This window comes from Corticium candelabrum, chromosome 20 (genome assembly GCF_963422355.1).
Source record: "Corticium candelabrum chromosome 20, ooCorCand1.1, whole genome shotgun sequence".
Classification (NCBI taxonomy): domain Eukaryota; kingdom Metazoa; phylum Porifera; class Homoscleromorpha; order Homosclerophorida; family Plakinidae; genus Corticium; species Corticium candelabrum.
Window position 1 is genome coordinate 3513797 of NC_085104.1, and position 26604 is coordinate 3540400.

Consider the following 26604-nt stretch of genomic DNA (forward strand, 5'->3'; position numbering starts at 1 on the left):
CCACCCTTGTTTAAAGAGTTTCCTACCCACCGGGTTTCTGCGCTCACACGTGCCACACGCATGATGTAGCAACATAGCACAAAGAAAATAGCCTATAGGTCAAAAACGTGTAAACGATAATATTAACAACATGCAATAGCCCAGTTCGGTATGTTAAGTTTATACTAACCTAATGTTTGTCTTTTGTTCAAATGATCACAATATATACAACGTAGAGTCAATATGATTATCTAAATCTATTTTGTACATAAATACATGCTATACAAGCGCGAGCGCTCAAAAATTGATTAGGAAATGCAGTAATTGCAGAGACCAATATAGCTGCCGGCCATCGGCCGACAGCCGACTAAATGTGATGTTTGGCCGGCATAAAAATGTTTATAGCCTGACATTAACCGATCAATTTCTAATTGCGTTGAGCTGAGGTTGTCATAGCATAGGGCTGTCCCTTTTGCGTGAAATTGTTCTCAGAAGATGTCGTAGGATATAGCAGAAAGTGATGATGACATGTGTGTAGCATATCTAAGTTGCTATAACAACTAATAAAATTAGGTTGTTATTGTCTTATCTGTAATTATGTTACAAGGTGCTATTTGTTGCGATATGAGCTGAAGAGAGCACCTTACTGCTGTGCTCATTATCTACTTTAGTCTAGCTAGCAACTTACGTGCAACTACTCTCCGTTAGCGTTGACCTTTTACACAGGAAGTGCTAATTGAGACTGCGGTTTCACCAGATGTTCTATTTATTGACCATCTTAATTAAGATCTTTAGTAACCGCCTTTGCTTACTCTAACAAATCTTCTTACACGCAAGTATGCCCCAAGTAGAGCGTGCGTTCTAGCTTTTTGACCTTCTATTCTGAAACTAAAAATGTTCAAAGGTCCCAATATTCGACCATTGCTTACGTCATGCAACTAGGGTAGTAGATATCAGCAGCCATTGCAGATATATACGGTCTACACAGGCGCAAACACTTGTTAGAGTGACGCTCGCTAACTAGTTGGCGCTAACCTCGCTAAGTATCCGGATTCTCTGTCTTGTTTTGATAAACATCCGGCTGCATCAGAATGAACTTAGTATATGATCCAGTTGTTGCTCAGCTCTATCCTAGTGATGCTCCGTCTACTCATCAAGCAGTGGCGGTGGAGGGTGATGGCAACTGCTTCTTTCGTGCTGCGTCTGTGACACTAACTGGATGTGAGAAGGATCACGTCAAACTTCGCCAGAATGTACGTGAGGAGTTGGAAGAGCAAGCTGAAGCTCTTGCGTCCTCCATACTATCATGGTCCTTGCAAAACCATGAGTAATTTTAATTAATATGTGAGAGTTCATCATTGCTTGTTCTTCAATAGCTTCTTTCAAAATAGGTCAGTCTAATATAGAATTTATGAACATCACATATGTGTACAGTACTGTTCCAGCAATTTTTGCTACCATTTACGATTGGGATTCTAGCGTAAGGCGCGCTTTAGCCTGTGAATCTAAGGCTTTAAGTTTCTTGGCTTTTCTGAAATATTCATTTGGTGCATAAGAGATCAAGGTACAATGTACATTTAATTTATGCATTGCTGATCAAAACTCTAATGCGGCTGATCAAATTTTGATTGTGATCTGACATTTGCCGGCTGACTGCAAAACGTTATATTGGTCAGTGAATTAACACTCACAACTCCAGCCTAAATCTCCATGAGTTCTTGCGAGCTAGGCAACTCCGTTTGCGCGCTGAGCTGCAATCTAATAACGTCGGCATTAGTATCTCGTGTGAGAAGCACCGCCAAATCTGATTTGGGCAAACTACGTCCATTGTAAAAGTAAACATCCAGATGGTGGAGATGTAACAAATTACACCTGCCAGAGCGCTCAAACACGTGCACTCGCATGCACACATACACTCACTCTCACAACCAAACCTACAAACAAATTTGTTTTTGAAAATTAGTGTTATCATCAGACCTATGTTCCCATCGGTCCTATGTTTCTCAGACATCTTTATTTTAACAATATAATACATTTTATCTACGTCTTCAAATTCTATCAAAATGTGCATACATATCTGGTTCTGTATGAGCGTGAGATGTGTGTGTGTGTGTGTGTGTGTGTGTGTGTGTGTGTGTGTGTGTGTGTGTGTGTGTGTGTGTGTGCGCGCGTGTGCGTGTGTGTGTGTGTGTGTGTGTGTGTGTGTGTGTGTTTTACAGTCTGAATAATTCAAAAAAATGAAACTAAATATTGCTTATAATTATATCGCAATAATCTACCTATCTTAAGTTTACTATAACATATTACCAGACGAATAGATTCCCTCAGTGCCACTTCCTCCTACATGAAATGCAGGATTGTCATAACCATTCTAAACATAGAAATAATAAAATAAGACTAGATCAAGATTGACGTCCTTGTTACCAGCAGATCAATTTTCATTTGAGTTATCTAACAAACGATTTCAGTCAATAAATATAACATCTGAGTTCCACATTTTGCTAACATTTTCTATAATTTCTTCTATTATTGACTGAAAGCCAGTTACAGGGTCACAACACCTTTTCATTAAATTTCTTGTTTTCTCGTCGACCTAGAAAATTAAGAATTATGATATAGTAATATAAAGTTGCCAAATATTATATTCCTTTACCGTAGCTCCTGGTATCCCTTGACCGCCTTGTTCTCCTTTGTGACCTGTAAAGCCTCGACCACCCTATGAAGTAAGGCTAACAAATCACCATGCAAATTATGTAGCTTGCAATTCTTAGAGACCTTGACACCTTTTTCCCCGGAAGAACCATCTGGCCCCGGATGTCCTGGTGGACCCTGTAAATAATTACAAAATTAGAACTGATAATTCCGAAATAACAAAAGCATCATATATTATACCGGTTTTCCATCTAAACCTGCTAAACCTTGTGATCCTTGGTATCCTTTCGCTCCCTATTCGGTAAAACAAATTGCAATTGATATAATATATTTCCGTGTCAAAACACTCCACTTTCAGCATCTATTTGATATTAAAATAATCAATAATTGATTGTATTTTGCAGTTATTTTTTATTGTCTAAATTGCATTATCTTTCGATCAGTAATTGATTGCCGGATACAATATGTTTGAAAAGTACAGCCAATAAGCCAGCAATTTCCGCGCTTCAAGTGACACAGAAACATGCAGTACAATTGTTATATTGATGCCTATATGAACCGACAACACTTCCGTCATCAATACGTGTATGAAGTAACCTTTATTCCTTGGACTCCTTTAATACCAGGCAAACCTGGAGGACCTACTGGACCCTAACAAATACAATTGATAACTACTCAATCTTGTGCTTAAAATAATATATGTTTACTTGAGGTCCGGTATCTCCAGTTACTCCTCGTGGGCCCGACACTCCTTGTTTTCCAGTCTCGCCAGTTGCACCAGGAGGACCCTTACACAATATATTAGTAAACTAAATTTCCAGTTGAATAGAACTTACTACGGGACCTCTTGGACCGGGTGATCCTCTTGAACCAGAGTCGCCCTAAGTATTTAATCTTATTCGTTGTTCATTGCAAAAAAATGAAAACAAATAGTACCTTAATTCCGTTTTTCCCGGATAATCCAGTATCACCTTTCTCGCCAGAATAGCCCTACAGTTTACCAAACGACTGGTATTGAAAAGGTTCACACACACGAACACCCACACACCTGTATTGACCAACCTTTACAAACGTCATGGTTATCAATATTAGCAAACCGACGGAGAAACAGAGAGACAGAGAGCAGAACATGCAAACGATCAGACAGACCAACAGACAAAAACACATATAAACACTTAAACGACAGTAGAGAAACTGAAAGGAGACAGATAGACAGGCAGAAAGACAGGCAGACAGGTATTTTTTCTCACTTAGACTCTACTTGTACATATGCTAGTAATTTGTTAAAGCTAACTAATCTTTGCAAGCAAAAAAATCATAGTTAGAGTAATGAACTTGTCCTTAAATGTCAAAGTACAATAATCTATCTAAATGACATGATTAAGTAACGAAGATGAACGGTTTTAAGACATACAGCGCATAATTTCTATTATACATTAGCTGGTGAAAGCCCGTATAATAGATATATCCTATCCATACGGTTCCATAGTAATCTATATACGTAGTTCCGATGACTAAGTGGTTCGCTGGTAATTATTGTGTAAAGATGGAAGCGCTTTGATAAAATTCACTGAGTTATCTGGAAATTTGATGACTAGCCTTTTGAGAAAATGTTTCGTTGCAGCTAGCATCCCAGAGTTCTACTCAATGACTCTCCTGGTATGACTCGGGTAATAGTCTAACACTGCCTCTGGATCTTCCAGATTTCTGCTAAGATACGGGCAAAGCATGCTTCACGCAAATGCTTGAACTCCCACACACACGAAAAAGGCACCTCAATGATAGCACCTGATAGAATTGTAGGCGATTGTATAAGACAAAATCACTTGCTTCCACTGCCCTGCAAAATTCTGAACAGGAGAAAATGCTACTGTTACCATGACAACTTAATTTCAAATGCGAACAATAGTAAACCTGTAATGTGCATCACATGTGGTCAGTAGAACACATAAGCGTCCTCTCTTGTAGAAGAATTAAGAAGATCCCGACAAGCAAGAGCCTGTATGGTGGTGTGATTTGCATCAATGGCACCAACACAGTATGGCAATTCTAACGCTTTCCCGACTCGATCTCGGCTGATGCCCTTAAAGTTCTCTCTATTAGATGGTGCTTTCATATACTCTGATTGAATAACTTGTAACAGCGCAGTGCATGATGCCCTGATAATGTGTCATGATTAATTTGTATGACAAGTTGAATGACGGCGCATGAAATGACCAAGTGGAAAGCTGAAGAAAACTGACACTTGGGAGTTGTTTGATCTCATTTGATGTAAACCGAAAGTCAATCTAAATAATAAATAGGAATCAATACTGCTCATCGGCAATACTACAGAGACAAATTAACCGACAGTTAAGGAGACAGACAGACAAAGAAACGCAAGCCGGGATATTATACTACAAAGTGTTACTAACTGTAATCTCCAAAACAAAGATGAGATAGAAAACAGAAAGGGAGACAGACAGAGGCAAACTTTTACGATAATATATCAACGAAGACAGAGACAACCAGACAAATGGTGCACATAAGTCTTTTACATTTTATCACATGTAGTAGCATTGAAGCATAAAATGTATTGAAAGACAGACAAATACACAGACATATAGATAGATATGCAAAGAAACAAAAAGATAGGTAACAGACAGACAGATGTGTGTATGTGTATTTAGTAAATATCTAGTGTGTGGTCTAGTTTATTTAGTCCTCGTATACGTAGTAGATGTAATAAACACGTACATTAGCTATTGCAATGGTTCCATAGTTGGTTTATAGAAACATTTATGTATTGACAAACCGACACCAAGACAGATGACAGACAAACAAATAAACAGACAGTGCATATAAATCTTTGTAACGTGTATCAGCATTAATGTATAAGGTATGATGTATAAAGAATGCATTGATAGACAAATAGATAGATAGGCAGTCAAACAAACAAAAAGATAGTGAACAGACAAAGCAGACAGAAAGAATTCTAACAAAATAGCCTATAAACAGACAGACAGAAAGGTACACAGGTAGGTACAAAAACAGACAAACAGCAAGACAGATTATTCACTACAACTTCGTTTTGTGTAACTCTACGCACGGGTCCAGGAATCAATCTTTAGCTTCGTTGCCTTTTACTGATATTCAATGAATGGCAGTATTGATGTTGAAAATAAAAGACAGACAGACGAACACATAGACTGACGTATAAGACGCACGAATGAGAGAAATAATAAATAGCAGAATTGTGGAAATGAAAATAACATATTAGAAATGGCTCAAACTGCTCAACTCTAGAGTTTGACCATTGTGGGAGATATGGTGAGTACGCCATTAAGAACAGCACGGAATTCAAGTCTCCCTGGCGATGAGCTTTTTCTGTCACTCTTGAGCGATGTAACAGATGGGAGCTATCACGAAAACTGTGTAGACGTGCTAGAACTAGTGAATGAGATTTAGACTCTTATTAAAAATAATTGATAGTTTATTAATTGCCATGCTTTTAGCGACTTAAGTCGCTGGACTATATTTTAGCCTGTACTAACAGTTGCAACATCCAAATATATGTACCGACAGGCAGACAAACGTGCAACACAAAAGAGAGCCACAACATCGCTATTCAAATTCAAATAATAGACCAGACATTGTGGCTTTGGACACCGACAAGGGTTGCAACGTTGACCCGGATATAGCTCTGGTAAACCGTTGGAGCTCTTATATTTTTCAAGGTCATTTGAGTCAGACGGTGCTGCTGCAGAAAGAAGAGAAGAGAGGAAGAAGGCCAAATATGTAAAGGAAAATCTACGAGGTGGATCAACAGTCACTTTCATTCTTTAGTCGTAGAAAATTTTGGAGGATGGGGTGAGATGGAAAAACTTTCTGAAAAAGCTAGACAGGAATTTACGAGATGAAATTGGTCGACCTAAAGCTGGTGAGTTTCTGGGCATCTGGAGAAAGACATTCTCGACTAAACTTCAGAATTGCAACATAAAAGTCATTATGAGAAAAATCTCAGCTCTGACAAATGACAGTGTAGATTGCTCTACCCAGTTTTTCAGCAACTAAGTTGGCTCCAGGTAGCCTGCATTGTTCTCTTTTAGGTGGTACATATTTGTTTGTTTTGTAAATCTAGGTGTACTAAACACTCGTAGTTACAGAACTACATTTAGTTACCTTGGTAGCAACTTATCATAGATGTACGTTTGAAATAAATGTTATTTGACAGACAGACAGACAGACAAACAGACAGACAGACAGACAGACGGACGGACGGAAGAACGGACTGACGGACGGACGGACGGACGGACGGACGGACGGACGGACGGACAGACAGACAGACAGACAGACAGACAGACGGAGAGGCAGAAATTCCGACACGCAGTCCTAATCTAGGGGTTAACCATAGTTACGAATGTTGGAACAAGGATATTGGGCATCCCAATAGCAAACACTTAGTTTTTTGAACATACATGTCTGGAGTCATCAAATCAGGAACTGACTTATGTGACAAGTTGAAATAATTGGATAATGTCCAAAGATGCTATGGATTTGCTTAGATTGTGTAACATTCCTAGAATCAATCATTTACCATGTTCGGTCTATCCTGATCTTATCAGACCTTCAGCCGATCTTCATTATTTTCAAACTAGATAAAATTGTACATATTTGTGTAGTTCAATAAACGATTCTGTGTGACTCCAAGAAACTATACTCATCAAGCACGCAGATTTGGCCTATCTTCAGTGAGAAAAATTTCTCAGTCAGATATCCCAGGGTCATGGTCTCATTCACTACACGAGCTACCAGTTCGCTACCCGAATTTAAAGCCTAATAATATGAACCCTAATAGTACAACAAAATAGTATCAACTTTGCAGCCTATGATTTTACTGGGCGACACTCTCAACTCCATCTCGACAGCATTTTAAATAATATGTGGCATTTATATCAAACCAAAAGAGGGATTTAGCACAAATTATTGGCAGGTATGATTAAAGCAACAGCTTTAAGCCTTCTAGAAAATACTACATCGCACCAAGAGAAAGTCAAAATTCCATCAATAAATGGCAAAAAGCAAAGGCATAGTTATCGTTCATTCCAACCTTAACAAACTTTGTAATTATTTCTTGAAAATTCTACTTTGCGGCTTTGTTGAGTTTTGGTATCCCATTGCCTTATAGTGATGATATTCGTACTGGTGATTGTAAAAGGACCATCACTGACTCAAGTAGGTACCATCAAATAGCATGCAATTCAAGATGTGGGACTGTTTGACTTCAAGGCAGCATTGTGTCGGTGTGGTCTGTCTGCTTGAATGAAATGAAAATATTTCACAAGAGAGAACAAAGAGACAGGTATCCCACTACACAGTCGACCAGAAATCATAATGTTAGACACAGGAGCTCAGTGTTCGATAGTCAGCCATACTAAGGCAGAAGCCCCCCTACGCCATCAGAACTGCCCGCTATGCCTTCCACATACACCTTACACGTTTGGAGCAGACCGCTACGCTTCCAATACTGGCCACTCATGTAGTAGGTAGTGCAGTGTAAGCTACACCTGCAAATCTACAGTTATGAAAAAGGGGAGGGACAAAAGTCAATTTTAAGGGTAAAGTCACCTCTGCAGTAACAACCGAAAGTCGGCTGCTGACGGCCGGGTAACCCTAGAACGGACAGAATTGATACGGGTATTATTGGAAAGTTCTATGTTTGCTTTATCCAATTACGCCCGCCTCTCATTTGTATGATGCTTTACAACGGAGATAGATCGAGTTATGTGATGCTTCTGGTAAAATTATGAGATAGAAGGTAGAGTCTTGTCAATCATGTACCGTTTTAATTAAATATCTACTGTAGTTATAATTAGATTGGTATGTCATGTAAATAGTAACTAGAAACAGTTTGAGAGTGTAACCTGTCACCTAAGAACAGCAACTAAGACTCTCTATCGCATTCCACAGCAATGTCGGTCTCTGCGTGGTTTACTGGGAAGTTATTAGAACAGCAGTAATGAGACACTGCTACAACAATAGGGCATCTTGTATAGGGTGGTAGGTATCCTAAGTCACTCCCTAAAGCCAGAGGTGACTAAATATGAAATGGGCTTTAGTCCGCTTATTATTTGTCCAAACTTTTATCTCAACGGAGTGATAATGAGGAAGAAGGTGCAGACTTTTCAATCATGAGTTTCTAGTTGCGTATCTTTATCATTGTTTTGGTAATGAGAAACAGTTTAATTACTTTAAGAATGTAATCCATACACTGCTATCGTCTGTCAGTCAGTGTAATTTGTAGAGGCTACTCTCCCAAACCATTGGTAATTATTATTTCAGAAATTAGCCCAGACACGTACATGTCACGTTTATGTGCTAGACTCGTGTGCAACGCCCATACGGCTGTCTTCCAAAAATCATGGCTAGAACCCAATGAGCTGGATCAAATGTATAGCTAGATGTACCCGGTGCTCAGCCTTAGAGCTCGGATTTACACGAAGACTATCGTCCACATATGAAGTCACTGCATTGAGAAGACAAAAATAGCAAAAATGCTACATTCAACAGAAATGGAGGTATCCGGCAACGTTAAGTATAATTATAGATGACCCATTTAGTGTTACATAACTTTGGAAAACTAAAATGATCTGATTTCAAAAATAATTTTTAAGAAAAGGTTTTCAATCAAGCTGCAAAATATGCCTATGCATTCGGGTGTATTTCCGAAAAATACTTCAACCCTTAGAGATGTGTGTGTGTGTGTGTGTGTGTGTGTGTGTGTGTGTGTGTGTGTGTGTGTGTGTGTGTGTGTGTGTGTTTGCGTGTGTGTGTGTGTGTGTGTGTGTGTGTGTGTGTGTGTGTGTATGCGCGCGCGCGCGCGTATTAGCCTCGAACTTCAAGACCAGAGAGCGTCCAAAGCGAGCGATCTCTAGAACGATACTAAAATGATTTGGGAAGTACTTATCATAAGCGATGCTAAATGATAGTCTAACAGCACAGGATCGTTTTTTACAGAGTTCAATAATGAGATGGAAAGATCCGAGCTTTGTATTAATTAAGGAAACATATCATTTGTAACTGTCATGAGATGTCATGAACAGAGAAGAGACGTCTGCCGTGTTCGCGGCGATATCTTGGTGGACGGCATAAAACGACGACTCTTTGATTACGTGAAAGAACGTGAGCAAGTCTAACCGCTCGACGAGCGAAACGTTCGACCAGTCTTCAAAAGTCAGTCGCGGATACAGAACTCTTTTGAGGTGGGGAATGTAATTAGCCACACCCCATGGCAGCTAAATCTTTATTTGAACTACGAAACAAGCAAACTCACTTCAATCTCTATAAGGGTTAATTTAAAAGCATATTTGTTAGATAATTATAGGCATATATAAGTTTAGAATTGAACGAGTAAAGAATCCATCAAAAATTTAATTAACAAGACAATGAACAACTTTGCGGCTCTGGTGGGAGTGTCGTTGAAGAGAAGGGTCATCACCCAAGGACCTCCACTCGCCTACGAAAGTGATGGAATAGCTACGCTTCTGTTCATGTCCTCTCACCGCAAGCTTAAAAATCAAAGAACTAGAGCTGAAACTAAAACAAAAACGCGTGCGTCCGCCAGAGTGGCTCTTGCGTGTACTTAGAGCCTCTGATGTGCACTTATCGCCCAGGAGGACTTCACGCGCGTAATCAGCGTTAGTGTACTTAGGATAACCAATTACTGCTAAACTAATCATAATTTAGAGCCAACATACCGGATATAAGACGTTGATTGGCTCAGAAATCTATTACCGAAGTAGTACCGTTCTAGTCTAGACTAGACTTAGCACTTCGAGAGCTCTCTGGTTTGGAAGTTTAAGGCTATGAGCGCGCGTGTGTGTATGCGTGTATGCCACTGTGTGTGTGTGTGTGTGTGTGTGTGTGTGTGTGTGTGTGTGTGTGTGTGTGTGTGTGTGTGTGTGTGTGTGTGTGTGTGTGCACTTCCGTGAACGTACCAAGGTATTTCTAATAATGGACACCTACATTAGGTTCATTTGAAATGGCGCTACAGACTATTTATAAGGACATAAGATGGATTGATAGACCAACCCAAGACGTATAGCACCCAAACCAACAGACAGACAAACAGACAGACAGACAGACCCCGGATGTGCTTTGAACATGCCTGGTTTTTGAAAGTGGTCTTCGGTTTCATCTGTATTTCTTTTGAACCGTGTTTGGTTATGCCTGATCATAAGTCTGACTTTGAAAGTTGTCCCGCTGTTTCCTGTGCCTTCAAAGGCCAGATTCAGCGAGTTCTTTGTCATATCAGACAATCTCATGATGCTAACAACATCCCGGATTTGTTTGTCTCTCGTTTGAACCTTTCGAAATGTTAACATTGTTCAAAGTGTTTTGCGAAACTTGGGCAAAATTTGTCACAATGCAAGAAGAATCTTTCCTGCTCGACCGTTGGTTTGAATTTGAATCTGTTTCCAGCCAATGTCCTTCAAATCCATCACCATCTTCAAAGAATGCTCACACCTTACCTACTTTTGAGACGCCTCTAACCCGTGGTGTGCTACCAGAAACTTATACGTCTTCTGCTTCTCCTTCACGGGAAACTAAAGCGTGGGAGTACATCCGGTCTTTATCATCTGAGGAGATCCTCAAAATGATTCCAGCGAGAACGGTGCAGAAGATCAAACCTGCTATGAAAGCTAACTCCCTGGATTGCTGTTCAGTAGCCTTCAGAAAGATCAGAAATGACCCAACAGATGAAAGAGGCTGGAAATTGCTGCTGCTGATACCGCGTATGGTATTACGACAGCTTACAAGGGGTGGAAAAGCAAAACTATCTGTCATGCAATCCATGTATAAGCAGTTCCATAACTTTCAATGGGAGGACTTACTGTCTAGTGGTACAGAAGACACGAAGAAAGGGAATGCTAAAGGTAACTCCAGAGATCACGTCAAGAGAGATGCCCTAAGTCTTGTCCGATGTGGTGAACTTTCAAGAGCTGCCCGTGTTCTTACAAGCTCAGGATTAGCTCCCGCTACTCCAGATACAGCTCACAAGCTTGCTGAGAAGCATCCTTTCCGGGTGTTTGACATTCAGAACATGCCATCTCCTGCTATGCATATCAGTTTGTCAAAACAACATATGTTTAATTCCATCAAGAAATCACAAAAGAGGCTCAGGGTGTGGCCCGTCAGGATGGCGATATGAACACCTAAAAGTTATTGCTTCCGACACAGTTTCTGCTGAACAGTTGCATTTTGCTTTTTCTTGTATTGCCAATGGATCAGTCCCTGTTGCCAGGTTGTTGTCCTCAGCACGGCTGATTGCTTTGCCCAAAGCCTCAGGAGACGTTCGACCAATAGCTATTGGAGAAGTTTTCAGAAGAGTTACTGCAAAATGTATTTGTGCACAGATGAAAAGGGAATTTTCGAATTTATTTTCTTCTCTGCAGCATGGGGTGTCAACTTAGGGAAGAACAGATCTTCTTTTACACCATATCCAGCTTTTACTAGAAGCCAACAATGACTGGTTTGTTCTGAAGACTAATGCTAAAAATGCCTTTAATTCAATCCACCGCTCCCATTTGCTGCAACAAGTGATGAAATCTTTTCCTATCTTGACCAATCATGTCATGCAAATGTATTCTGGGTTTGGTCCTCTGATCTTTCTACAGAACAACGTCCGAGTTATTTTGTCATCCTCTAGGACCAGTTCTGTTTTCTTTAGGCATACAACAAACCCTGGTTGATTTGCAAAGCAATTTTCAAGCAATAAGAGTGCTAGCTTATCTTGATGATGTCTTCTTAGTTGGACCAGCAAAACGTGTCCTTGATGCTTTTTCCACTTTTCAACCTGAATTTTTCAAAATAGGATTGGAAATACAGGAAACAAAATGTGAAATATACTGTTCATACGACAAAGAAGACACCTTCTCTTCTTAATATACCATACCTGTTTCTAGTGAAGGCAGTTTGATACTAGGAACACCAATTGTGAAACGTGAATATGTTGCACGAGCATGTTCCACTATTGCAGAAAATGGGAGTGATCTTTGTAGACAGCTTGTCGATTTGGATAATGTGCAAGCATTCATGTTGCTTCTTAGATACTGTCATACCACACGGCTAAATCACTTAGCAAGAGGAGCGTGTCCAGAAACACTGGCACAGGCAGCTACTATCATCGACAAGCAAACAAAATCTACCTTCTCTTGTTTGCTAGGAAATGTTGACATCAGTGGAAATATGTGCAAGCAAGCAACGTTGCCAGTAAGACTAGGAGGATTTGGTATGACTTCCCTAAACGAAGTGGCACCCTTTGCTTTTGTTGCCAGCTGGGCACATTCTCTTAAGCTATTGCCTGATCGCTTTCCTGTTCTTCAAGATCAAGTCAACCCTCTAGTGACATCATCTAATCATGCGAGTGATATTGAGCTAACTTTAGAACACCATCTCAAAGATATTTCCACGTTGTCGCATTTGTTGCCTAACACAAAAAAGTTGCAACATCGTCTGACAACAGAATTTGTACAAGCAAAAGCAGATCAGTTGATTGAAACTGATTCTAACCGAGATGCAGCACGACTGCGTTCAATTAGAGGTAAAGGAGGAGGAGCATGGTTAGATTCCATTCCATCTTCAGAAAAGTTTGCACTTTCATCTGGCAATTTTGTCTTGGCGGCTTCTCTCAGATTGGGTCTACCTTTGTTTTTACCACCTTGGGCCACTAAATGTGAATGTGGAAAGTCACTAGATGTTGAAGGGTACCATTTACTAACATGCAAAATGGGTGGAGGCCCAGTTTGGTCTCACAATTCTGTTGTTTTGTGCTGGTCTGAATGCCTGAGCAGTCTACAATGCCAACAACAAATTGAAACAAAAGATAGATATACAACATCCAACAATAGAGCAGACATTGCTGTGTTTGACTCAACATGTGGGGGAAATGTTGAGCTTGATGTGACACTTGCTCACCCCTGGAGCCAGGACATTCTGCGAAGTGCAGCAATTACGGATGGAGATGCAGCAAGAAGAAGAGAAGACATCAAACATAGCAAATATTCTCAAGAGCAGTTGCCTGGAGGGTACACTCCTACCCTTATTCCACTAGTTTTCGAGCACTTTGGTGGGTGGGGAGAAGAAGCATCAACGTTCATCAATAAACTTTCCAAACTATATAGAGGTGAAGAAGGAAGAAACAATCCCTCAGATTTTAAAACACATTGGAGAAGGCGCTTGTCAGTACAACTTCAGCGTTGCAATGATTCAGTGTTGGCTAGAAAGATGATCAGAGTAACATATGGACAGAATGCTGACCAGAGATTAGATGTTGTGCAACTTTCAATTCAGTAAACTAAATTTCGGTTGTAGGCTGCATAGGGGAGCTTTTTAATGCTAATTCTTATTTGTGCAATTGTAATGTAGTTGTGACACTTGTTGATCATTACCTGTTACTTTAGTTTCACCTGTATTGGCTTTGATGTATAACAATATATGAAAGATTGACAGACAGACAGACAGACTGACCGACCGACAGACGGACAGACAGACAGACAGACAAACAAACAGACAAAAATACAGACACACAGACAGACAGCCAGAGACAGACACACAGACAGACAGAGAGACAGAGAGACAAGCAAAGACAAACAGACAGACAGACAAAAAGACAGAGACAGAGACACACAGGCAGGCAGGCAAACAGGCAGGCACGTTATTTTATAGGATATGTCATCTCTACACACTAGAATATACATGATTTTTCTACAATTAAAAGAAAGTGCTTAATAAACAAGTTCAACTATTTCATTGTGTAGGCAGGAAGGCAGACAGGCAGTCAGGTTATTTTATTAGAATTCAGCATCTCTGCGCACTACAATTCATAATGTTTCAATAATTAAAAGAAAGTGCTTCATAAACAAGTTCAAGTATTTCAATGTATGAAGCACTGGGTGTGGCAGCCAGGCGGGCAGACAGACAAACAGACAGGAAGGCAAGTTATTTTATTAGAATACCTCATCTATACACACCAGAATACATACAGGCAGGCAGGCAGGTAGGCAGGCAGGCAGGCAATCAGACAAACATACAGACAGGCAGGCGGACCGACAGACAGACAGAGAGCCCGTAATAATCTTGAGGTTACCCATATTAGCTGGATCAGCATGATCCCATTCCATCTACAAATGTTTAACTAAACAAGATATTGGGTATCCTAGTAGAAAACCCTGACTTTGTTGAAGATGCCATTCAGAACAAGGAATTGAAATATATGACAAGTAGAAAGATTTGGATAATGTCCACGGTGTTATGCTTTTGTCTATATATATCACATTCCTAGGATCAATCATGTAGCATGTTCAGTCAATCCTGATCTTATCAGACCTGCAACCGATGATTTTTAATCTAGATCAACTTTTACCTCTTCGATAACTTGTGGTTCAATAAACGACTCTGCGTAACTTCATCTTTAAGAATCAACTATTGCAGGTTTGACCTATCATCGGTCAGCCTTCCCGGCTTTATGGCCTCATTCACTAAATGAGCTACCAACTCGTTTTCTGGACATGAACTACAGTACAAAAAATTATACCAGCTTTCCAGCCTAAGGATTTCCTGGGCAACACTCTCAACTTCATCTTATTGACAGAATTTCGAATGTCATATCGCTATGTAAAAGGCTTCAGCAGACGTTCTTGACAAATATCACTAAGGCAACAACTTCAACCCTTCTAGAAAATACTACTTCACTTCGAGATGAAGCCAAAACGGCAAAGGCCTCAAGGTATGGTTATCAGCCATTCTATCCTTAACAAAATGCATACTTAATTCTTGTAAATTCCACTTGGCGGCATTTTTGTTGAGGCTTGCACGCCCATCGTCTTACAGTGACGATATTTATTCTTGTGATTGTGAAAGAACCATCAATGACTCGAGTGGATATCATCAAAAAGCATGCAAGTCAGGTGATTGGCGAGTCTGAGTGCACAACAGCATTATGTCTGCGTGGTCTGACTGCTTGAGAGAATTAAAAGCTAGGAGAGACAGGTATTCCATTTCAGACCGTCGACATGACATAATAGTGTTCAACACGGGAGATGGACCCAACGTAGGGATAGATGTACCTCTTGGTAATAACACAAGGAACAACTTTGCGGCTGTGGTGGGAGTGTCGTTGAAGAGGAGGGGTCATCACCTCCAGGACCCTCCATTCGCCTACGAAAGTGATGGAATAGCGACGCTTTTGTTCATGTCATCTCACCGCATGCTTAAAGATAAAAAAACTAGAGCTGAAACTAAAACCAAAACCCCTGCGTGCGCCAGGGTGGCTCTTACGTGTGCTTAGCGCCTCTGGCGTGCACTTATCGCCCAGGAGGATTTCACGCGCGTAATCAGTGTTAGTGCACTTAGCATAAGCAATTACTGCTAAACTAACCATAATTTAGAGCCAACATACCGGATATAAGACGTTGATTGGGTTAGAATGCTATTACCGAAGTAGTACTGTTCTGGTCTAGACTAGAGCTCGCGCGCTTCGAGAGCTGTCTGGTCTTGAAGTTCGAGGCTACGAGTGCGCGCGCGTGTACAAGTATGTGTGTGTGTATCTGTATGTGTGTGTGTATGCGTGTATGTCACTGTGTGTATGCACGTCCGTGAACGTACCAACGTATTTCTAATAATGGACACATATATTAGTTTTATTTGCTATAGCGCTATAGATCATTTATGAAGACATAAGATGGATCGTTAGACCAACCCAAGACAGCTAACACTCAAACAGACAGACAGACAGACAGACAAACAGAAAAAAAAAAAAAAAAAAAAAAAAATAAAAATAAAAAAAAAAAAAAAAAAAAAAAAAAATACCTTTAACAGACAGACAGACTGACAAAAACACAGAAATATGTATTAAAAGACAGACAGACAGACAGACAGGCAGACAGACAGACACACGGACAGAAAGACAGACAGAGAGACAGAAAGACAGACAGACAAACAAACAAAGACTGATAGACAGATAGACAGAAAGACAGAGACAGAAACAGACAGGCAGGCAGGCACGCACGCTATTTTATTAGGATATGTCATCTCTACACACTAGAATACATGATTTTTCTACAATTGAAAGAAAGTGCTTAATAAACAAGTTCAACTATTTCAATGTGTAGTCAGGAAGGCAGGCAGTCAGGTTATTTTATTAGAATTTAGCATCTGTACACTCTACAATACATGATATTTTAATAATTAAAAGAATGTGCTTCATAAACAAGTTCAAGTATTTCAATGTATGAAGCACTGGCTGTGGCAGACAGGCAGGCAGACAAACAGACAGGCAGACAGGCAGGAAAGTTATTTTATTAGGACACATCATCTCTACACATCAGAATACATACAGGCAGACAGGCAGGCAGGCAGGCAATCAAACAAATATGCAGACAGACAGGCAGACAGACAGACAGGCAGACAGACAGGCAGACAGACAGACAGACAGACAGACAGACAGAGAGAGAGCCCGTAATAATCTTGAGGTTACCCATATTAGCTGGATCAGCATGATCCCATTCCACCTACAAATGTTTAACTAAACAAGATATTGGGTATCCCAGTAGAAAACCCTGACTTTGTTGAAGATGCCATTCTGAACCAGGAATTGAAATATGTGAGAAGTAGAATGATTTGGATAAAGTCCAAGGTGTTATGCTTTTGTCTATATATTTCACATTCCTAGGATCAATCATGTAGCATGTTCAGTCAATCCTGATCTTATCAGACCTGCAACCGATGATGTTCAATTTAGATCAACTTTTACCTCTCCAATAAATTGTAGCGTAATAAACGACTCTGTGTAATTTCATCTTTACGAATCAAGTATGGCGGGTTTCGCCTATCATTGGTCAGCCTTCCCGGCTTCATGACCTCATTCACTAAATGAGCTACCAACTCGTTTTCTAGACATGAACTACAGTACAACAAATTATACCAGATTTCCAGCCTAAGGATTTCCTGGGCAACACTCTCAACTCCATCATAACTGACAGAATTTCGAATGTCATATCGCTATGTAAAAAGGCTTCAGCACACGTTCTTGACAGATATCACTAAGGCAACAGCTTCAGCCCCTCTAAAAATACTACATCACTTCGAGATAAAGCCAAAACGACAAAGGCCTCAAGGCATGGTTATCAGCCATTCTATCCTTAACAAAATGTGTACTTAATTCTTGTAAATTCCACTTGGCGGCATTTTGTTGAGGCTTGCTCACCAATCGTCTTATAGTGACGATATTTATTCTTTTGGCTGTGAAAGAACTATCAACGACTCGAGTGGATATCAGCGAAAAGCATGCAAGTCAGGAGATGGGCCAGTCTGAGTGCACAACAGCATTGTGTGTGCGTGGTCTGACTGCTTGAGACAATTAAAAAGACAAAACCAAGTGACAGGTATTCCATTTCAGAGCGTCGACATGACATCATAGTGTTCAACACGGTAGATGGACCCAACGTAGGGCTAGATGTACTGCTTGCTCATCCTTAGAGCTCGGACATATTCCCTACTTCTACCACCACAGACAAAGCGGCTGCATCAAGAAGACAAGAAAGGAAACATGCCAGACACGACAGAAAGAGAGGTGTCCAAGAGAGTAAAGTGCAAAGATGATTCACTTGGTAAGTGCTAGAAATTTAGGTAGATGGGGAAATCAGAGAAAAGAATATCCAGACCAGCTGTCAAATAAGACACAAAAACGAGTTTGGAAATCTAAAATGAGCTGAGACAAAAGGCAATTGGAGGAAACGGTTTGCTATACAGCAGTAAATATTAGAATGAAAGTGATTTCTTAGAAAAATTTCAGCTCTTATTGGACATGCAATTGTGTGTGTGTGTGTGTGTGTGTGTGTGTGTGTGTGTGTGTGTGTGTGTGTGTGTGTGTGTGTGTGTGTGTGTGTGTTGGTATGTATTAACTATATGTAACGGACATGTAGATGAGCTTTAATTGCTATAGTGCTATATTTTTCGTCTATGAAAACATGTATTGACGGGGAAAAAAAACAGCTAACACCCAGATAGACAGACAGACAGAAGAACAGACATACATACATACATACATACATACATACATACATACAGACAGACAGACAGACAGACAGACAGACAGACAGACAGACAGACAGACAGACAGACAGACAGACAGACAGACAGACAGACAGACAGACAGGAAGGCAGGCAGGCAGGCAGGCAGGCAGGCAGACAGACAGGCAGGCAGGCAGGCAGACAGACAGACACCAGGTCGACGGATGATGATGGCAATAAGAATGCTAATGAATTCATGTGTTACTGGAGAAAACGATTCTCAACAGCGCTACAACGTTGCAATGCTAAGACTATTGCAAGGAAACTATCACACCTTTTATCTATGAGCTCCAGTAATGTAAAGAACTATCATACTCAGTTTTGCGTACATTAGTTTGTGATGTGTATTGACCCTATTGGGTCTCTTGAACATTCTAAATAGTTCTAGTTGTAATAGCATTCATTTATGAAAATATATGAAAAGACAGACAGACAGACAGACTGACGGACAGACAGACAGACAGACAGACAGACAGACAGACAGACAGGAAGGCAGGCAGGCAGGCAGGCAGGCAGACAGACAGGCAGGCAGGCAGGCAGACAGACAGACAGACAGACAGACAGACAGACAGACAGACAGGAAGGCAGGCAGGCAGACAGACAGGCAGAGAGAGAGAGAGAGAGAGACAGACAAACAGACAGACAGACAGACAGACAGACAGACAGACAGACAGACAGACAGACCCCGGATGTATGGCAGTGTGCCTAGAAGATTTCTAGCTCCGACTACTTCTGGTTCTACTTCAAGAAATCAAGCTATCGGTGTTTGGAGAAGGCGTTAGTGGCTTTGGCCACTCTCGCGGCGCGCGTCGTTCCATCTTGTTGTCGTTGGGACCCCTTTCCGGAATGAACGCTTTTGTTCGAGTTTGGGTTGTGTTGTGTCTTATTATTTACGTGTCCAAGTTTCATCCTTTGTCTACAGCCAACGTATCGTCGTCAGGTGTGTCTTCTTCTTCTTCTGTAAGTCTCCGTTCCGTCTGGCCTTCCGCTCTGATGTCATCTGAGAATCTAGCGTCCGCTCGCACTCAAACCTCTTTCTTGGCGGCGGCGTCAGTGCCTCTGGTATCTTCGCCTGCTAGGCTGTTTTCTGTACACGTCTGTTTCATCGCTTGGTCAGCTTTTCTGCCTGTACGTTGTCTTGGGTCTGTTCTAACGGTGGCGCCTGAGTCTGGGATGATCGCAGCCTTACCTTGCCCTCACGGGATTAGTGCGTCTTCTTCAGATTCTGCCGTCGCCTCATCTGTCCACATGAACACATTTCGTCTTCTTCCTCATTCAGTTTCTGCCGCTGCCTCTTTCGTCACGTCTTCTTCCGTGGACGTCAGTCGTCTTGGGTCTGTTCTAACGGTGGCGCCTGAGTCTGGGATGATCGCAGCCTTACCTTGCCCTCACGGGATTAGTGCGTCTTCTTCAGATTCTGCCGTCGCCTCATCTGTCCACACGAACACATTTCGTCTTCTTCCTCATTCAGTTTCTGTCGTTGCCTCTTTCGTTGCGTCTTCCTCTATGAACGTCAGTCGTGTTGGGTCTCTTCCAACGGTGGCGCCTGAGTCTAAGATGATCGCAGCCTTACCTTGCCCTCACGGGATTAGTGCGTCTTCTTCAGATTCTGCCGTCACTTCCTCTGTCCACATGTACACATTTTCTGGAGTCACTCTCATGCCTATCTGCCTAACTTTGTCTTGACTGTGTAGCGTACGTTGGTACTTTGTGGTTGTAAGGAGTGTTCTTTTAATCATTAATCTATGTATTAGTTGTAGTCTTTTGGGTTTTAGCTTGCGGACTCGAGTCTTTTAAACTTAGTGGCTACTATAGTCTATGTATCGTAGTTCATGTTTGAAAATATAATACCTTTGACAGACAGACAGACAGACAGACAGACAGACAAAAAGACAGACAGACAGACCAGTTGACGAACGGACAGACAGGCAGACAGGCACACAGAGAAACGCCTTAGCTAACAGACAACAGACGGTGATAAAAATTCCATTTGGATACCTTTTCCTGGTGAGATCTCTAGCTGAACGATGGACATTTGATATCGATCTTCTCCTCAACAACGACAAGGCAGAAGCTACTCTTGTCATTTCACCATTCAAGGTTTCCGTTGACATTCGTACGTAGGAAATGGCTCTCTGCATCTTGTATCCTCATCTCTTCGAGCAGGTTGTCAAATTCTCCTTGCTCTTTCCATTGGAAGATCAACTAGTGTTGTTGCCGTCACCTGGCTTCCGAGTGCCGACAGTTCATCAGAAGCAGCCAGTCATCTTCCCGCTGTACGATTGTAGTCAGCATGCGCGTGCTTCATAAAAAATTTGCTTGTTCTACAGAGTATTTGCTAGCCTCGTGCCCAGACTCACGTGAGCCTGGCAGTGTCCGGTTCGCATATGACACTCTCAGCCTCCGTGAGTCTGGACTCACCGCGCCTACTTTTACACACTTACTTCACTGAGTGTCACCCCACGTCATAGTCTTGGCACCCCACGTGACTAAATAATACCTACGTCAGAAACTCAATTAGCTTATATCTATCTAATGTGTGACCCAGCAGATTGTGTATCACGCCCAAGCTTCCGAACAGCGCAGGGTGACTCTCCACGGTGAGTGATTTACCACGTTCATGCTATCCAAATCTCAAAACGATTTCAGCATGTGGAAAGGTGAGTGTATTCCTAGCTAAGTTATTATGCTACTCGCGTAGACTGGCGAGCCTCCCAAGTCTAGTTACAGTGATCTGGACTCCACGTGTAGTTCACTCGTTGTTTGTGCTGACAAAGATGTCTTTTCCTCCTAGAATGGCCCTGGAGACTTCAAGTTTACTCTCCCGAAAGTCATCATAATTGAAAACACGGAGAGCGGACTGCAATTCCATGTAAATGTGTCTCTTGTTGCCATTGCGCGCCCTACTGGCCATTGGAGTCTGTGCACTAGCAAGGGCCGTGCGGATAGCGAATGTGCGACGAAACAACGAGTGAACTACACACGCAGTCCGGATTGCTGTAACTAGACTTGGCAGGCTCGCCAGTCTACGCGAGTACGACAATAACTTAGCTAGGAATACACTCACCTTTCCACATGCTGAAGTCGTCTTGAGGTTTGGATAGCGTGAACGTGGTGAATCACTCACCGTGGAGAGCCACCATGCGCTGTTCCGAAGCTAGGGCTTGATACACAATCTCCTGGGTCACACACTAGATAGATATAAGCTAATTGAGGTTGTGACGTAGTACTATTTAGTCACGTGAGTGCCAAGACTATGACGTGGTGTGACACTTAGTGAAGCAAGTGTGTGAAAGTAGGCGCGGTGAGTCGAGACTCACGGGAGGCTGAAAGTGTTAAACGGGAACCGGACAAGGCCAGGCTCACGTGAGTCTGGGGACGAGGCTAGTGTTTGCAGCCCCGGATCACTACCTCTGGTTCCGTGGCGAGTTTCTGCGTAGGAGTAAGTATGTAATCAAATTAAATTAAATTTTTAATTATAGTTAATTATAAATTATTAAATCATACTAATTAGACTATTTAGGAACTGAGCTTTCGATTGGACTTTGAAGTTGTTATAGCCTCTGTACGTACTCGTCGACATTGCTATTGTAGGCCACTGTCAAGCGTTTGCAAGTCGACGCGTAGCGGTGATGAACGGCAGAGCTCAGAAATGGCACTTACACGCCTTTGTACGCGTACACAGCTTCCCAGTTGAAGCTGCATTGGATCCTACGGCTCTAATGCAATGCATCAAAGGGAATATGTAGCGAAACCCCACGCAACATAGCTAATCTTTTCCTTGGTTTTCTACGGTTCTTGATGAAAGAACCCACAAAACTATAGTTGGGAAATCTGAAATCCAATCTGAGCAGAGAACTGATGCGTATACGGTATATCTCTACGTTAAGAAAGCTGCTAGATCAAAATGATGTAGTAGAAAATGACCCCCTATAATATTGCGTCACAAAACCAACTTGGCTACAGATCATGAATCATGAACTAGTTGTAGATTACGAAAACCCATTGGAACTTTTGAAACACAAGCATAACCCAATGCAGTTGTTAGTGGTTTTCAAATAACTGAACAGTACGCGAATAAATTTCATTTAAGTCGGTGGGCTGCAGTAAAACGAGAGAAATCAAGTCTGGAACACGTTGGGCGCGAGCAAAGCATTAGAATTCCGAGGCATGCCAGTAGTGTAAATTGCAAACATTTCAGTATTATTACAACTCCACCATATAGAGGGATGCATTTTCTTTATTTCTTTGATTGTCTTCAGTCTTTAGGAAGAAAGAAATGTTGCAATGTTTGTTTGCCATGTCATTTACCACCATGGGTGCACTTGTGATCCAAGGTCACGCCTACCAACAAGATTGATAGTGTTTACTTTCACACTTAGTGGATAGTGGACTAGAAATTAGCAAGTCGAGATCCTAATCTACCACACAAGATGTGACCGTAAGCATCAAGATCGAAATGAACCAATCGACGTCAAGCTTGGAAAAGCGTACCTGAAAGGGAGTCTTCACTCTAGGCAATCATCATCACGCACTGTTCAAATTGCAAGTACGCGGGCACTTGGACTCAACCGACAGTCAGTTTTGGTGGTTAGCTGTCGCAACGTCTGCTAGAGGATTATGCCTTCACCAATGGCTACCACAGCACAATCCAGCGATTTCGGGTAAGTCCTAGTGGACGTGGTGTTTAGACGTGCATCATTCGAAAAAATATAACTGATATCTCTTGTCTCTTCTTGTCTGTATTACTGCAGTTGCAACGTCTGCTTTCTATTAGAAAACAATAAAATCCTCAAGTACTGCTGAATTCAGCAGAGGTTCCTAATGCGGTTCAACTGAAAGAAACCACAGCCGCTGTTAGCGATTCATCACATGGGCAAGAGAATCATCATAAACCATTTGAAAATGCAGATAAACGACAAGGATTGCTACTAAACGTGAAAGAAAGCAGAAACAACGTCACTTGTGAAGAACATTGAATTTTTGCTAGTCTATAGAGATAGTGCGTTTGACGTCACAATCACGTGATATCCCGGAAGTCGCTATCTTATGGGCAAGCGTACTGTCATGGCTACGAGTTGCTGTGTTTTCTGATGCCACGATCGTAGAATTTAGGGCAGCAACATACGTATTTAGTCTATACCGGCTATAACAACCGGTCAGGGACCTGAAACGCGTCATTTTTGCAACAGACAACTTGTAGCGTGGATCTCCAGCATATACAGAAAGGACTGGAAGCCGCCACAGCATTCGCGTGTTTGCTCTGAGCACTTTGCTCTCTGGTAGAGCTGTTATTTCTAGTATGTTCTGTACTAAAAGAGTAATCTGTGCTACTCTGAACAATTCTAGGAAAGCCATCCTTTTTGTATGACTCAGCTGATCCTGACTGGGTACCATCCGCAAGAATGGGTTATGTTGCTACGATCACTTACATTAGAGAGAGATTTGTTCATCTCAAGAGAAGGTCTAGCACACCTAACAGCATACAATCATATACGACATCATGTCACTCCAATTCATGTCGGGAATCACTTCTGGCTCGTCCGTCCACAGTTGAGCCTCCGTTCTACCTGTTTATAAGCGTGCAGGTACAACTTTCTCCTTGTATCGCTTCTGCGGTTCGACGGAGAGGCTTTTATACTTCTGTTCCATAATCTCTATTCTAAGAATTAGCTTTATCGCACTCGACCATCAGGCTACGAAATCACATCAACCTCGAGAATTCACCGATAAAATTTGATTTAAATCTTTCGCAATTACTGTACTGTCGCCGTACTATCTAAAACACAGTCAAACGTCCTTGAAATGTTGTACAAGCCACCGTCGCAAAGAGAGCCACCTGCCGAGGACAGAAGATTGCCCCCTAGAATGGCGGAAAATACGGGTACTACAGGGAACGCCTACTCTCCGACACGGCACGCACTATCTCTATAGTACGCATGCCTAAAGGCTATTAGCACGTAATTTTGAAGGTGCAAGGATTAGATAAGCTAATTGGAAATATAATCAGACATTATTACATTCACGTCAATGTCCACCTACCGTTGCAATTTGCACTAGCGGTTTCGTCGGTTCCACGGAATGTTGAGTACTGCAGTAATCCATGGCAACATGGGGAATTTGCGTTATTCAAAACTCATCTCCGTTAACAAATCATGGGTTTTGAGTGTTTTCAGTGGGTTATTAGAAAACCCAGCTAGGGTAAAAGATCATTAACCTTAGCGGGCTAGGCTACTTTCCATAGCAAAAGCCTATGCGTAAGCCATCAAAAAACAATGTGGGTTTCGCGGCATATTCCATGTGCATTGGACTGCGTACAGTAGTGCACGCTAACTAGCGAAGATCCCACGCTTCACACATTCCTACTACGCCCACAAAGTACACTTCCATGATTATCGCTGACAGCAAGTCGCGACACCTAACTAGATATTGAGGTAATGTCAGCCCATCTGCAAGGGGCTGCAATCCACACTGCATCTGGAGCTGGGCTAGTAGTAAGTTGGATTCGCTGACTCTGTGCCTATATTAACTGGAGCTACAGCGTTTAACAACTATCCAGCATAGCATTTTCGCCGGCGTCGTGAGGCTTCCTCGACCGTCATCGTCGTACACATTGTAAAGCAAAGACTATGTAACTATATAGCTGAACTACTAATTAATCGAGCAAGTGCAGCGTGTGGTATTTAGATGTATTGTAGCGTACACCTCTAATTAGGTAATAAAGTGACACTTCTGACTCCATTCACACGTAATTAGAGACACGACGTATGACACGGCACATACCCTCGCGAGAATGCATGTGCTATAGTGGATAGCAAAACCTGGATACTCTTCTAGCACTCATGCACAATTTCCTACATTTTTAGCGACGAAACACTTACGCGTACGCCTTGAGGACCTTGATGGCCAACGTCTCCCTACAAACAGCACAAAAATTAGTATAAAGTCTCAAGACGGAAACGAGACAGTGTTATTTCGTAACCTTTTCTCCCTTTTCTCCAATGCACATGCTGTTGTTGTCATTGCTATCGGTTGATGATACAGTCAAAACAACGTAGCAAATGTTTGTCACAAGCAAATACAAATGCAGGTTGCCTCTCTTCTTCTTCAACATATCAAACATCTGCATGGCTGCAAGACACACACAATCCCTAGATAGTCTTTGCTTAATGTCACACAAAAATATAGTTTGAGCGCTGCAAAAACCTACACAAAGTCTCTGAACCGATAAGAAGAAATTTCGAATTCACTTGATGCAGATCAATGCCAGACTTGAGTAGAGAGAAAGTTGAAGAGCAACTGAGCTGAACAGTTACAAGACAAAGAGTGGCGTAATTGCAGAATGAATGGCAGTATTGTATTGCATGTCTGGTGAACTTGGCATGATGTTCCAACCAATATTGCATTAGAGAGCTAACCAATAACAATTTTTGTAAACTCATATTTACATAAGTTACATTCTTGTAAGTGGGTGACGGTAGACGAAAGTGGAGGGGCTAGCCTCATACGCAACAGTTCCTGGTAAAATAGAATTTAGCACATTTAGCCCTACCCTTTTGAATTGAATTTCCGTTATCACGTATTTAGATGTCGTTGTGAGAACAGTTGATGAAGGGAGGAGCTATCTATTTGTGGAATGACTTCCGGTTGCATTGATTGCAATTGTAATCTGCCCATAGAGAGTACTATTAGCTGTAAGAGTCTTATGCTCAAACAGTGCATGGACGTAGAGTGGCATGGAGTAGACCAGGCTGTAGCCCTTCATTTGTAGACGTGGCCATAAATATCGTCAACTCTACATACGTGTGAGGACCAAAGCGGAGTGTTCTGGCAGAGGGCCCAGATTGGCCGGACAACATGAAA

General features: G+C 41.6%; 1 protein-coding gene and 2 long non-coding RNA genes across 3 annotated transcripts; 1 reads left to right on the forward strand and 2 right to left on the reverse strand.

Moving 5' to 3' along the window:
• Positions 1–2259: 2259 nt before the first annotated feature.
• On the reverse strand, positions 2260–2572 carry LOC134195352 (uncharacterized). Its single transcript, XR_009972363.1, has 3 exons — positions 2486–2572; positions 2404–2430; positions 2260–2350 (listed from the first exon to the last, which is right to left on the reverse strand). It is a non-coding gene; the product is annotated as an uncharacterized LOC134195352 (long non-coding RNA).
• Positions 2573–2870: 298 nt separating this feature from the next.
• Positions 2871–3623, reverse strand: LOC134195985 (uncharacterized). Its single transcript, XR_009972477.1, has 5 exons — positions 3568–3623; positions 3468–3512; positions 3339–3419; positions 3229–3282; positions 2871–2925 (listed from the first exon to the last, which is right to left on the reverse strand). It is a non-coding gene; the product is annotated as an uncharacterized LOC134195985 (long non-coding RNA).
• Positions 3624–19400: 15777 nt separating this feature from the next.
• LOC134195562 (uncharacterized) lies at positions 19401–20604 on the forward strand. The gene is made up of 2 exons (XM_062664602.1): positions 19401–19681; positions 19964–20604. The coding sequence occupies exons 1-2, from the start codon at positions 19588–19590 to the stop codon at positions 20425–20427; spliced, it is 558 nt and encodes a 185-aa protein (XP_062520586.1). The 5' UTR covers positions 19401–19587; the 3' UTR covers positions 20428–20604.
• The last annotated feature ends 6000 nt before the right edge of the window (positions 20605–26604 follow it).